The 14783-nt window shown below is 45.6% G+C and overlaps 1 protein-coding gene across 3 annotated transcripts in view; it reads left to right on the top strand.

Moving 5' to 3' along the window:
* LOC147692494 (ras-related protein ORAB-1-like) overlaps positions 1-14783 on the top strand; it is a 188821-nt gene that overhangs the window by 109680 nt on the left and 64358 nt on the right. For all 3 annotated transcript variants that reach the window (XM_086938704.1, XM_086938702.1, XM_086938703.1), the window contains exon 4: positions 1568-1663. In XM_086938704.1, coding sequence (XP_086794830.1) covers positions 1568-1663 — 96 coding nt within the window. The remainder of the gene's footprint in view (positions 1-1567; positions 1664-14783) is intronic.

Genomic DNA, 14783 nt, shown 5'->3' with positions numbered 1-14783 from the left:
CCCCCCCTTCGCCAGCGCTTTAAGACTCTCACAGGCGAGTAGCTGCGCTTTAGAAGCCCATTATTGATTGATTGATACCCGGTGTTAACTTTGAAGTAGGATAGGAGAAGATTCTGTAGGTTTCCACCCCTAGAGGTGCTTGGAATTTCCTACCTCCCTGCCTTAACTCCAGGTTGTCTGGAGTCACAATAGACTAGTGTCAAACTCTTTGGGAGTGTGCTCAAGCAGAGCCTTTGTTATGTGGAAGTGTGGTAGATGACAGCTCCTCCCACTCATCAAGTCAGAGATGGCCCATCCTGCCAACTCCTACGCTCCTTTGTCTCACTGTCTGGGAGCAATCCACAAAGACCAAGTACACCTAGGCACGTGGCCAAGGAAACAGAGTGCAGACACCAAATGGTCAGGACAAAAAATGCCAACTTTCTAAAAGTGGCATTTTCAGAATTGTTACTTCAAATCTGACTTTACCATTAAAAAGGGTTTTGAATTACAATTCTTTAGACACCAAACTCGACATTCTTTCCTACTCCCAATTGAAAATTATCACTTATTAAATGTTATAAGATAACCCAGTGTTATCCTATAGGAGAGGTATGCCTGGCAGTAGTGAAAATCGAATGTAAGAGATTTTCCCTACCAGGACATGTAAAACTTAAAAGTACACATCAAACTTTTTAAATACACTTCACCTTGCGCTATGGCTGTTTAGGGCCTGCCATATAGGTGACATATATATATTAAAGTGGAAGGTTTAGGCCTATCAAAAGTTTTATTTTTCCTTGTCCAAATGGCAGTTTAAAACTGCACACACAGATTGCAGTGGCGGACCTTAGGCATGTTTACAGGGCTACTTAACTTGATTGCACATTGAATGCTAAAGGCACTAGTAGCATTTAACTTACAGGCCCTGGATATATGTAGCACCACTTTACCAGGGACGTACAAGTTAATTAAATATGCTAATTCGGTGTAAGTCAGTGTTACCATGCTTATAAGAGAGAGCAGAAGAACTTTAGCACTGGTTAGCAGTGGAAAAGTGTGCAGAATCCTAAAACCAGCAAAAACAAAGGCTAGAAGGCAAAAGGTTACGGGAAGACCAAGCCAAGGATTTCAGATCCAACACTTGCGATAAGGTGGTTAGTGGTTCATCCCCTGCCTTTGGTTGTGTCCAGAATAGAAGGTACCACTTGTGCAGATCGGTGACATGTCCTCTTCTGCCAGCAATATTGTAAGGGGGAATGCATCTCTTGTGAACAGGTTTGTGGCATATCTCCAACTGCTCACTGTGCATGAAAGTAAAGCATCTTTCTTGGGAAGATTGATGAAAGGTGACCACCTTACAGATTGCCAAGAGAGGACGCTACCCCCTTCATGAAAAGTTAATGGCACAACTCTAGCTGTAAACTATGCTGAGAATGAAGAAGGCTAGTGGCAGATTCTCCATGGCTCAACGTAATACAGAGCTTGTAAGCAATATAGTGGAATTAACCTGTTGCGAAATGTTTTATGATTAGATGTTTTTGCTCCATGGAAACATTGATATGTTTTCGAATCCATGTGTTTCTAGGATGACACCTACACAGACAGTTACATCAGCACTATCGGTGTGGACTTCAAGATCCGAACTATCGAACTGGAGGGAAAGACCATCAAGCTACAAATTGTGAGTGTGCCACTGTGTGTCAGAAGTCTCCAATTACTGTAACTGTACCGAACCATTTAGTGCGATTGCTGTCATAAAGTGTCATTAAACTCAGACTTCCGAGTGGGCAGGTAGGCTGACTGGACACTATACCAACAAGGAGTCCTTGTGGTATGGTGCCACTGGCATCAGATTCCACAGGAGGCAGTGGGAGGGGCGATGGGAGGCAGCAGGAAAACAGTTTGAGGCTACAACAAGTTATCACTGTTGTTAGACTCTCTAGTGCTACATAGTTATACTGCCAGTGTTCTGAGTGCTATTCCCCAATGGAAGATTCTAGTTGCCTGAAATAAAGACCCTTTTCTTATACTTGAACCTTTGGTAAAAACTGCAAATAACCTATGATATCAGAACAGGCCGAGAAAGTCTGAGTGGAGGCCTGGGCATTTCATAAAATGAGGGAAACAAGATGTCATAATAAAGCAAAAGCATCACATTTATAATCATTCATATATGTGACCTCTATTTCCTACTTTATGTCATGCGATAACATTTTGCACAAATGTTAAAAAGAGAAAAAGCAAACCTCTCATAAGGATTGGAATAGTGCCATACAACTGACCAATGTTGTCAGGTTCAAAAAGTAAAATATTTAATTTTAGACTATTTCCCCTCGTGATCATTTTCATGCCAACAGAAAAAGTTGTGCTACAAAGGAAGTGTGTTTAAAGATGACTACATTTTAAAATGTAGGTTTTCTGAGGACGTTGCACCACAATAGATATGTTAATAGTAAAAGGAGAGTGCACAAATGGGGCAGTAACCATTGACTGAATTACTTGACTGTAAGCACCACCGCTTAGGACCCGCTGAAGCAACAGCTCTGAAATGGGCAGCACTTAAATGGATTTCAATAGAATTATAATGCCCAAAAGAGGACTATTTCTTGCAATGAAAAGGTCTGGTAATAGAGATAAAGACCAATATCTCTCCTATTGAAGGAAACCTCTGGAGAGATATTTCCAGAATTGTAGCAATGTAAAAGAAGATTATCAAGGGAATAGAGACTATAGTTGGTATTAGGATTGATGGGGGCAGACCAGGGCATAGGAAAGAGGAGAGGAGGCTCTTGCACCTTAAGATCCAAGTTATCGTTCCTGATACTGAAAGATGTCCTCTTTTGAGATGCCGTCTTAAAAGACCATAACAACTATTCTCCAGTATTACATCTTTCATAGATTCACATGCTTGTATCTTCCCCGTCGTCATGGTGGGAGTCTCACGGTGACAGAATGACCAAAGCAGTATCATAGAGAAGAAAACTGCATAGAAAAGCCCATAGGGACTGTAGTATTTGGTAACCAGACCTCCTCATTGTTTGGTCCAAAAGTCAGCCAATCAGCATTGCTGCCCTGCCCTCACACTCCCCAGCAGAATCTTCCTGCCTCAGATTTCCGCCTTCTTGTGAGAAAGGAGTCTCCCTGAGCTCTGCTCAGTTTTCTGTTCCTGTGTGAACTATTGACCTTTTCATTTCAACTATCTTATATGGATTAAGGTATTGTGTGTACCTACTTTCTTTCATAATGGCTGAAAGCTCTAAAAAGAGTCTTTTCAGGCCTTGCAGATCCTGTGGGAAGGCTTTTCTCTGAAGATCCTCACAAGGACTGCTTATATTGTCTTCATCCTAAGCATGTGGCCAAGGATTGTAAATATTGTAGAACCTTCTCTGCTAAAACTCTGAGGGACAGAGAGGCTTGTTTGTTGTTGTGGCTTCAAAAGAAGAAGGCCGCATCAGATTCAGATTCCGGGGAGGAATGTACTAACTTAACACCTAAAAAGAGAAAGGCCTCACATTCTGAGGAAAAGGTGGAGCCTAAGAAGGTTAAATCAAAGGGGAAGGAGGCGTCATCTCTCCCTCTTACTCCCCTAAAAAAGCCGTCAGGTCAGAAAGGGGCAGGGTCTGCTCCATCGACCAGCTCCCTGGTTTCTGCTGCAAAATCTGTGGTAAAGTCTTCAGTCCCGTCGACGACCTCATCGTCGACGACGACTGTTTTGACGACGGCAGCTGCGTCGACGACAGGAACTAAGGCAGCGTTGACGACGACTGCGTCGACGAGTTTGACCATCCTGTCGACGAAGAAACCGTCGTCGACGACGAAAAAATCAGTGACGAAGCTGTCGACGTCTCCGTCGACGGAGACCCCGTTGACGATGGCTTTGGTGATGACGGCTCCATCGACGATGGCTATGTCGACGACGACTCTGTCGACTAAGAGTGTAATTTCAACGGCAAAGGCATTTAAATCACCACAGTCGAAGACTTTGATCTCCATTCGCTCATTTCAGTCGTCGAGGGGTTCGGCGACCATAAGCAAATCTGCAGAATTTACGTCGTGGACGCAGATTTCGCCTCTACCCCCATCTTCTTTGCTGGAACAGGATTCAGAAGGGGAGGAGTCGTCCGGAGCGGCCTATAGCCCTTCACAACTTAGAATAAAGAGCCAGGACACAGATGAAGAGGAGGTGTTTTCCTTCAAGGAGAGAGCTCAATCTACAAGATATGAATCTTTCCAGGAGACTTGTAACTATAATGAGGATGATGAGCATCAAGAAGAATCGCGAGAGGAGTCGTGAGAAGAGTCAGTCTCCATACCTGTTTCTTTGGTCTCTGACCTGAGGTTCATGATTAACGACTATTATCGCCGTTTTCCAGAGGCAAATGCGCCTCCGTCATCTACGCCGGCGGCTACAACGCAACCTCCGAAGACCCAATCTACTCCTCAAGAGCAGTTTGTGAGATCACCACCAGTGATAACAATCAGGGACGATCTGACGGATACTGATGATGACGAGCAACCTGAGGAAGGTGAACTTATACAAGATTCTACGGGGCAGGAATGGAATGAGTACATTTTGCCGTCTGCCCCTTCACCTACTCCGCCGCCAACCACTTCTCCTCCTCAGGATATTGGAGGATTCCATGACATTATGGAAAAAGCAGCTAAGAGATTTGATTTGGAAATGGAGGTTAAAGAAACGGAATGTTTCTTATATGATTTCAAAGATGACGCCAGGAAATCTGCCCTCTCAATCCCGATTTATTCCTCACATTTGGGAAAAGGGCCTAAAAATTTTGAAGACACCGGCTTCCATCACGGTTTCGGTTCCTAGAATTGAAAAGAAGTATAGAGCACAGAGTCTGCTGCGGCCTGTCTGATAGGACACCCGAGACCGGAGTCGGTGGTGACGCAGGCGGCGCAGAGGAATTCAAAGAATTCAGTTGCTACTTCAATGATGCCGCCAGACAAAGAAGGACGGAGGATGGATGGTGCCGGGAAGAGGTTTGCGGTCATGGCACCCTCTACGATTAAAGCAGGTAATGCTATGGCCCTTATTAGCCGTTTTAACAGGCAAATGTGGTCGGATCTGGCACCCATTCTGTCTGCACTACGGGAGGATAAGAAAGAAGAGGCAGCTGCTATCCTCTGCGATGGGGCAAAGTCGGCATCGGAATCCATTGACATTGCAATGGATGATTCCTCTATGGCCTTCAGGCAGATGGCAGGAGCAGTTTCACTTCGGAGACAGGGTTGGCTAAAGGCAACATCCTTTCGTCCGGAGGTGCAGGCGAAGATTGTTGACATGCCATTCGATGGCGAAAATCTTTTTGGGAAGCATGTAGACGAGGCGCTACAGGGTATCAAGTCAGACACAGATACGGCTAGAGCGCTGGGAACCCTTCAGCAAGGATGGTTCCAGTCCTTTCGTAAAAGAGGTGCAAGGGGTCAATCTAATCAGAGGTCTTCATATCCATACAACAGATATCAGCCTTATAACCAACAAGGATATAGGCAATACAATACAGGCAATCAGTATAGGCCCTCCAACTCCTCTTTCCAGCAGCAGTCTAGGGGCAAGTCTTCCAATAGAGGAAAGAATCAACAATCTAACAGACAACAATGATCTCAGGCCGGCGCTCCCCACACAACAGATCCCGGAAAACGACCACTATCTGTCTCACTACTTCGACAATTGGATGTCCATAACATTGGACAAATGGGTTTTGGACGTAATAAGCAGAGGCCATACCCTAGAGTTTGTGGAAATGCCACCAGATCATCCCCCGGTGCTCAGACACCACCAACATCGTCAGGAGCTGCAAAAGGAAGTCCAATCACTCTTGCAGAAGGGGGCTATAGAAGAAGTACCGCAACAACACAGAGGGAAAGGTTTCTATTCGCATTTCTTCCTCATCAAGAAGAAACAAACTATGAAGTGGAGACAGGTATTGGATTTGAGGGATCTGAATCAATACATAAAGAAAATTCCCTTCCGAATGCTCTTGTTGCAAGAGATCCTCCTAATGTTAAAAAAGAAAGACTTCATGGCGTTGTTTGATCTCATGGATGCGTACTTCCATATCCCAATTCATCGGAAGCACAGAAAGTATTTAAGATTCGCTGTGGAGAGTCGCCATTTCCAATTCAAGGTGTTGCCATTTGGCCTCAAATCGGCCCCAAGGGTGTTTACGAAATGCATGGCCCCGGTGGCGGCCCACTTAAGGTTAAGAGGGCATTGCATTTACCCATATCTGGACGATTGGCTGGTGACAGGCCCATCATTCACAGGAGCCAGGAGGTCCCTTCAGTGCTGCATCCGCCTGTTCCATCGGTTAGGCCTAAGAACCAACTTGGAAAAGTCTTCACTGATTCCAGCTTAGGGCATTCATTTCCTAGGGGCATGGATATGCACCAAGGCAACGAAAGCATACCCGTCCGAAGAACGGATGAAAAAGATAATGGGCCTAGCAACATCCCTTCAGACAAAAAGGTTCCCTTCTGTGCGGATGTACAAATCCTTGTTGGGGATGATGTCCTCATGCATCCCACTGGTTCCAAACTGCCGTCTTCAAATGAGACCCTTGCAGGAGCATCTGGACGAGCAGAGGGTTCAGTCCAAAGGAACCTTCGAAGATCGGATTACCATCACTCACTGTATGAAGGTGGCCATGTCATGGTGGAAGGTTCAGAAGAACTTGAATCAGGGTCTGAATTTTGTACCTCAGAATCACAAATATGTGATGACGACGGACGCTTCGTTATCCAGGGCCACTGGTCAGAGTGGGAAGCACAGCTTCACATAAATATGTTGGAGCTCAAAGCGGTGTTTCTGGGACTCCAAGCTTTCCTGCCCGAATCTGGAGCTCGTCGGTGCCCATTCAAACGGACAGCACCACAACTATGTTTTATCTTCTGAAGCAAGGAGGAACAAGATCCAAGCAACTTTCTGCGCTGGCGCAAAGAATTTGGAAATGGCTGATAAGCCACAACATTTCAATTCAGGTGCAGCATATACAGGGCATCCGCAACACCTGGGCAGATGTCCTAAGTCGCACGGCGAGTGTGTCGCATGAGTGGGAACTGCACGACACTCAGCTTCACAGAGTGTTTCAAAGATGGGGCACACCAACATTCGACTTGTTCGCAACCCGGAACAATTTGAAATGCGATCAGTTTGCGTCCAGGTACCCTCACCGGGATTCCAAGGGAAATGCATTTCACATAGACTGGATGGGAATGTTCGCTTACGCGTTCCCACCAATTCCCTTAATACCGCGAGTGCTTCGCAAAATGAGGTCAGAACCGTGTGCTTGGCCGAGACAGGCATGGTTTTCAGATTTGCTACAAAGTGCAATTCCCGACATTCCAGAGCCTCATTTCGATGAGCAACGGCCAAATTCTGCATCCAGACCTAGCATTGCTAAAATTATCCGCATGGAACCTCACGAGCGTGAATTCCAAGCCATGAGAATTCCACAAGACTGCAGACAAATTCTATCGCAATCTAGAGCTATTTCAACCAACAAGACCTACACAGCAAAATGGACACGTTTCTGTCACTGGTGTGCCAGTCAAAGTCTACATCCGTTGACGGTACCACCAGAAGGTATTCTGCCTTACCTGTTATCGTTATCAAAAGCAGGTCTGTCCCATGCCTCGTTGAAAGTGCATTTGGCGGCAATATCAAGATTCAGGAGAGTGCCAGATGAGCCGTCTCTCTGGTCTCACAGACTGATAAAGAAGTTTGTTAGAGGGCTCATTAGAGTTTTTCCACCCATTCAGCGCCCGCCAGTACCCTGGCACCTCAATACAATTTTGGCGCAACTTATGAGGCCACCTTTCGAGCCTATACACAAGACAGACTTACAATTCCTCTCATGGAAGACAGCCCTGCTGCTAGCCCTTACATCGACGAGGAGGGTTAGCGAAATTCAAGCCTTTTCAGTGGAAGAGCCTTTTCTTCAATTTCGCCAGGACAGGGTTATATTACGGACAAATCCTTCATTTATACCCAAAGTCCCTACTTCTTTTCACCTTAACGAACCAATTATTTTGCCTTCTTTCTTCAGCAATCCCTCCTCTGAAGCAGAAAGAGCATTGCATTCTTTAGACATAGCTAGATGTTTGAAATTCTACATTGAACGAACAAGAACATTCCGCAAATCCAAACAGTTATTTATTGCATTTGAAGGACAGAGAAAAGGGCTCCCTCTGTCAAGACTGAGTATCGCCAGATGGATATCATCGGCTATCATGAAATGTCATGAAAAAGCTGGAAAGCCGCTTCATTCCAGAGTGAATGCTCATTCCACAAGGAAGATGGCGACATCGATGGCCTTGTTCGCAAGAGTGTCTCTGCCCGACATCTGCAGAGCGGTGACGTGGAAAAGTGTGCATTCATTTACCAAACACTACTGTCTGGACACTGCGTAGAAAGAGGACACGGCAGTGGGACAAGCTGTTCTGAAACGTCTATTTCAATAAGGTATGCTTTGGTTCTCTGTTAATATTCTATACAGTATATATATATATATATATATATATATATATATATATATATATATATATATATATATATATATATATATAAAATCTGCTATCGTTTTTGTTGGGTACTGTTCTGTTACACGAGCTGTCACGAGCATGGTGATTGTCTGGTCACAGCTCGTGACGGGTCTCGTGTTGTGGGTTTGCTGAAAGAATGTTATCTTTCAAAATGGGGGAGGTTTGCCGTTTGCAATGCTGTTATGTTCTTGGGGCATTCCCTGACTGGATCTTGACATGTGCAGACGTGACCAATAAACCTCGTCACTTACCACCTTGTTTCCAGCTGCTGATTTGTTCTTCCTACACTGGCGACTGGTGGGATCTTCTATTACCGCGTTTTTTTTTAAAAAAAAAAAAAGGAAATTAAGGAAATTAAGGGAAGATTGCATCGCTGGAGGCAGAAATTCGGAAATTTCATTTGTCTTTTTACTGTTCGGAGGAGTTCCATTCTGGAGTTGAAATGAGTTGATTGTGAAGTGGCTTTCACTTTTAATGACGTCGATTTGGCAGATACAGATCGGTCATTTTTGCAAGAAAAAAGTTGGTTAACGGAGATGAATAAAGATGTGGAGTTGTGTAGTGTCAAAAGATATCTAGTACAAGGTTGGCCTGAACGAAGGGAGTTGTCGGGTGATATGATGGGTTTTTATAAAATTCAAGAGTAACTCGCAGAGGAGAATGGTTTGGTTTTAAGGGGAGACAAGATTGTTCCACCTTTTTCTTTCAGAAATATTATTCTCAAAATTGCTCATGAAGGGCATTTGGGGATATCCTTTACCAGTAGACGAGTGAAAGACATTTTGGTGGCCAGGTATTGATGCTTGTGTAGACCATTTTGTACGTTCTTGTGTTTATTGTTCAAACAGTGACAAAACTGCTGTGGCCTTACGTCCTGAACCACAACCTGTTGATTTTCCCAGTGGCCCTTGGCGTAAACTGGGCTTAGACATCATTGGTCCTTTTAGTTGTTTGTCTAAGCAAGAGACTTTTGGAATTGTCCTGATTGATTACTATTCTAAATGGCCGGAGGTTAAAATGGTTAAGGATGTTACTTCTCAGAAAGTGATTGAATTCCTGGATGAGGTTTTTTGCAGAAAAGGGATTCCCCCAAGAGGTTGTGACTGACAATGGTCCTCAATTTGTAAGTAAGGAAATGGAAAACTTCATGGTTAAGTGTGGTATTACTCATAGGAGAATTGCAGTTTTCCATCCTGAAGCCAATGGCCAGGTTGAACGCTTCAACCGTGTGATCAAAGAAGCCATCCAACTCTCCATCAAAGGTGGGTTGAATTGGAAGAATGCATTACAATCCATGCTTTTGGCGTATAGGACTTCTCCTAACTCTGTAACTTTGGTTAGCCCTTTTGAGCTTTTAAGAGGACGTAAGCCTAGTACCAGGTTAGCGCCTTGGTGGTTGAAGAAGAATATGAGTGGATCCGATGAGTTTTTGAAGGTTGATCTTGAGGCTGTTCACCGCAGAGTTGAGTTATATAAAAATAAAATGAAACTTTCCATGGAAAGGAAGATTGGCTCTGCATCCAGTTGTTTGATAAAGGTGGGTGACTACGTCCGGATAAAAAAAAAGGAAGGTGTTAGTAAAGGCTTTCCTGTGTGGTCAAACCCTAAAAAAGTGATTGAAGTTTTCAAGAATGCTGTTAGGGTTGATGGTGGTTCGGTTTGGAATTTCAATAGGGTTTCGGTTTTTTCTGGGCCTACCTCGGTTCAAGATGATTGTGACAGTAATGTGTTTCTGGATGTTGGAGAACATTCTGAACAATCTAACAATACAAGAGCTGACAGCAATTCTGGTAACTCTAGATGTGTTCGTTCACATCGTCTGCCTTCTAGGTTTAGAGATTTTGTTATGAGTTGATCTACGATGTTAGATTTTTTGTTTTTTTTGTTTTATGGGGGGAAGGTGTGTTGGGTACTGTTCTGTTACACGAGCTGTCACAAGCGTGGTGATTGTCTGGTCACAGCTCGTGACGGGTCTCGTGTTGTGGGTTTGCTGAAAGAATGTTATCTTTCAAAATGGGGGCGGTTTGCCGTTTGCAATGCTGTTATGTTCTTGGGGCATTCCCTGACTGGATCTTGACATGTGCAGACGTGACCAATAAACCTCGTCACTTACCACCTTGTTTCCAGCTGCTGATTTGTTCTTCCTACAGTTTTCATATTTTTTCTTTCGAGAACTTGCACAATATGTTATAAAGGTGAATTTGGTTTTTTATTCCTATTTGCCCTGTGTATTTTAAGGTCATGTTCTAACAATGTTTCAGCTGCAGAACTTCCTTCTGGGTTCTATCCTGGAAACGCTGCAGGCTTTGTGGGCACTACTTACTACTCTGATACAAGCATGTGAATCTATGAAAGATGTAATACTGGAGAAGGAATTAGTTACTTACCTGTACACTATAGTTCTCCAGTATTATACTTCATAGATTCACATGCGCCCGCCCACCTCCCCGTTTCTCAGGCAGAACCTGTTTTTTCGGTATTTATCCATGTCTCTCACTCGGGGACGGAAATCTGAGGCAGGAAGATTCTGCTGGGGAGTGTGAGGGCAGGGCAGCAATGCTGATTGGCTGACTTTTGGACCAAACAATGAGGAGGTCTGGTTACCAAATACTACAGTCCCTATGGGCTTTTCTATGCAGTTTTCTTCTCTATGATATTGCTTTGGTCATTCTGTTACCGTGAGACTCCCACCATGACGACGGGGAAGATACAAGCATGTGAATCTATGAAAGATAATACGGGAGAACTATAGTGTACAGGTAAGTAACTAGTTCCATACTGTAAATCTTCTTAAAAGGATTGTGGGGAAGTCTTCCTAGAATGGTCATCAGAAACTTACGAAGCCAAGTCAATTTGACTGCAGCCTTTCCTGGTAATTCCCCGGATTTGTATTATTGAGCAATACAAATGCCTTTCTTAAGACCAGAAACCTCTGTGGCACGCCTAAAGAAAAGAGGAAACTCCCTACAAAGTAGCATCTAGACAAAGATTAAATGGCCACAAAATCTTGTTGAAAAACATGTTGACAAAAATGCCTTGCTCCTAAAGGAGAGTTGTGCACATCTCATGCTGGCACATAACCATTAGATGGCAAAGACTGCAAAATACAAAGGTTAATGTAAAGCTTTCAGCAGGAAAAAAATGCCTAAAAATTGAAGTTTCAATGTATTTATTAGGAATTTTGTGTAGCATTGCTCTTTCAGCAGGGCCACTGGAATTCTGCAGCAACAGAGGACCACATTATGTGCCAGGTTGAGTAAAGTATTGGGAGAAAGCTAAATTATGCTGCCTCACGATGCACATTGTGTTTCAGCATTAATTTGCCCATTTAGTTTTAAATGTATTTTATTGAGCCGATATGCATGGTAAAGCATCACATCACAGTGGAATCGTAACAGGTAAACCAATCGAAAGAGACTGACAAACAAGTCTTCATCATGCTGTGCGATATGGCAATTGAGGGGATTTCCTGATGATAGCGTTTTGATGCTCAAGAGGCAAATGATAGGCAATATCAGCATACAAATTTGAATAAACGATTCCCAGAAACCCCACCCCCCCAAACACTCCCATCCACCCCCCCACCCTCACCAGTGTGCCGTATGTGGGGGAACCATCGTCCCCTGATCAAAGATGAGCTGTTGTGATCCATCTCAAGGTTCTTGGGGACCAGTGGTTGTGTCCGTGAGGCGCAGCAGTGGAAGATATTTCGGGCAAGTTATTTCATTGAACTCTTTAGATAGGAGGGATATAAACGGCCTCCAGGTCTTTTGGAATGTATCTGTTGTTTGCGTGAGGGTGGCTTGGATGCGCTCCATTCCCAGGGTAAACCAAAGTTTATGGAGCCACCCCGTATGTGTAGGTTTGGTAGGCGATCCCCATAGAGATAGAATGTGTTGTGTAGCTGCCTGCATGGCAATGCCCATCTGGCGACCCCGGGTAGATTTCAGGGGAAAAGTGAATGCGTTAGGCAATCCCAGGACGGCGTATGCAGGAAATCTCGGAATTTCGGTGTCAAAGGTTGCATCTGTCGTTCAGAACCGTGTCCCAGTAGCTGCGAATCTCACCACAGTCCCAAAGGATATGTGTCAGAGTGCCCCTTTCTCCGCATCCTCTCCAACATAGATCACTCCTGTATGGGTTACCTCTGTGGAGCCTGACTGGTGTGAGGTGCCAATAGATCGCTAATTTCATGGCTGCTTCTCTGCCTAGTGTGTTACGTGTGGTATGTGATGCCCTATAGTACACCTGGCTCCATTCCTTAGCCGTTAGTGTTCTGCCCAGTTCAACCTCCCACCTCTTCTGACCCGCTGTCTTGCCTGACGCTAGGGGGGGCGTAAGCATTTTATATATATCTGAAATGAGGTGTCGATCAGTCTCCTTCGTCAGTAGCCATTTCTCGAAAGTGGTCAATGGGCGACCCGTTAGGGCAACAATGGCAGGGTCAGTTAGCCAATGTCGCAATTGAAAGTATTGAAAAAGATGGGGGTCTGTGATGTCATAGCCCTGCTTGATGTCTGAAAGGGTGAGGAAGCCTTGTGTGTCAAAGAAGTCCCCTGCGCACCTGCAGGCAGTGCCATGCCATTGTGTGAAGGCGCGGGGATCGTTGCCCGGCGGGAAGTCTGGGTTGTCTAGAATAGGGGTGAATGGAGAGGGGAAGGTGATCAGACCTCTCTTGACTGCCACCGCATCCCAAACTGTAGTGACAGTGCGTGTTATAGGTGAGTTGGTGAGGTAAGTCGGTCGGTGCTTCCGGGGCAAGAAGGGAATTCCCCACAGGGGCCTCTGAGCCATGGCTCTGTCTTGAAAGAGCCACCTTTTCTCTGATTCGGGCCTATACCATTCCACCAGGTATCTGAGTTGTGCTGCTTGAAAGTACTGTGCTAGGTTGGGAACCCCGAGGCCTCCCTCATCCATACTCCTGTGCACTACTTGTTTGTGTAGACGTGCTCGCTTTCCCTCCCAGATGAAATGATTACGCGCAACTTGTAGTTCCGCGATGGTGCCCTTGGGGGGTGCTACCGGGAGAGTTTGAAAGACATACAGGATTTTAGGCAGAGTTGACATTTTCCAGCCGCGACTCTTCCCAGGAGGGGCAAGGGTTGTTTGGACCATCACGCTAAGTCCGCTCGAATCCGAGCGGTGAGGGACTTATAATTGAGTGCCACCGTTGATGCTGTCGATGAGGTGAGGGTTATCCCTAAGTATGGGAGTTCTGTGACTATTTGGAGGTCACACCCATATGTGGGTGCCGGTGCGTTAGGGTGGTCGTTTCCCCCCAATGGTAAGATCAGGGATTTCCCTCTGTTAATTTTGAAACCCGCGATAGTGCAGAACGTATCCAAATCCTTCAAGAAGGCGGGCACCGAGTGGTCAGGTCGATCAAGAGCAACAATGATGTCGTCTGCGTAAAGGCTAATTGTATGTGGTTCTCCTCCAAAGGTGAGTCCACTAATGTCGGGGTTGTCTCTAACTTTCTGCGCCAAGGGTTCAATGTAGAGGGCAAACAGGAGGGGAGACAGGGGGCAGCCTTGTCTTGTTCCTCTCTGAATGTCAAACGGGTCAGAGCGCATACCGCCTAGGCGGACTCGAGCCTGGGGTTGATGATAACAGCTAGCTATCCAGGAGCGAAAGCGGTCGCCAAGGCCGAAGCGCATCAGCACCTGCTGTAGGTATGTCCAGTCGACGCGGTCAAACGCTTTCTCCGCGTCAATGGCCACCAGCACAGCGTCAGAGGTTCGGAAATTTGCTTTATATATTAGATGCAGCATTCTCTTGGTGTTATCGCTGCATTGGCGATTAGGCACAAAGCCTGACTGATCAGGTTCAAGGATCCCTGGTAGGAGCGGACCCAGGCGTGCTGCTAGAACTCCGGTGAAGAGCTTCAAATCTAGGTTCAGCAAGGAGATTGGTCGAAATGCCGACCAGTGTGTCGGTTTCTTGCCCGGCTTGGGCAGGACGATCACTTCAGCCGCCAGCATATCGGGGGGGAATGGAATCCGGTCCCTCAAAAGAGTTAAAGAGTCGGGTGAGGACGGGGACCACCAGTTGGCAAAAGGATTTGTAAAACCCCGCCGAAAAGCCATCTGGTCCGGGGGATTTAAGTGGGCGAAGTCGGGAGATAGCCGCCGTCACCTCCTCCAAGCGGATGGGGGTGTCCAGCGCCTCCGCGCTAGTCCGGGATAGTTCTGTTACAGCCGCCGAAGATAGGTATGTGTCAATACCCCGGGGAGACG

This window comes from Lissotriton vulgaris, chromosome 9 (genome assembly GCF_964263255.1).
Source record: "Lissotriton vulgaris chromosome 9, aLisVul1.2, whole genome shotgun sequence".
Classification (NCBI taxonomy): Eukaryota; Metazoa; Chordata; class Amphibia; order Caudata; family Salamandridae; genus Lissotriton; species Lissotriton vulgaris.
Note: the sequence above shows the minus strand (reverse complement) of the source record. Positions and strands in the feature narration are given on the sequence as shown.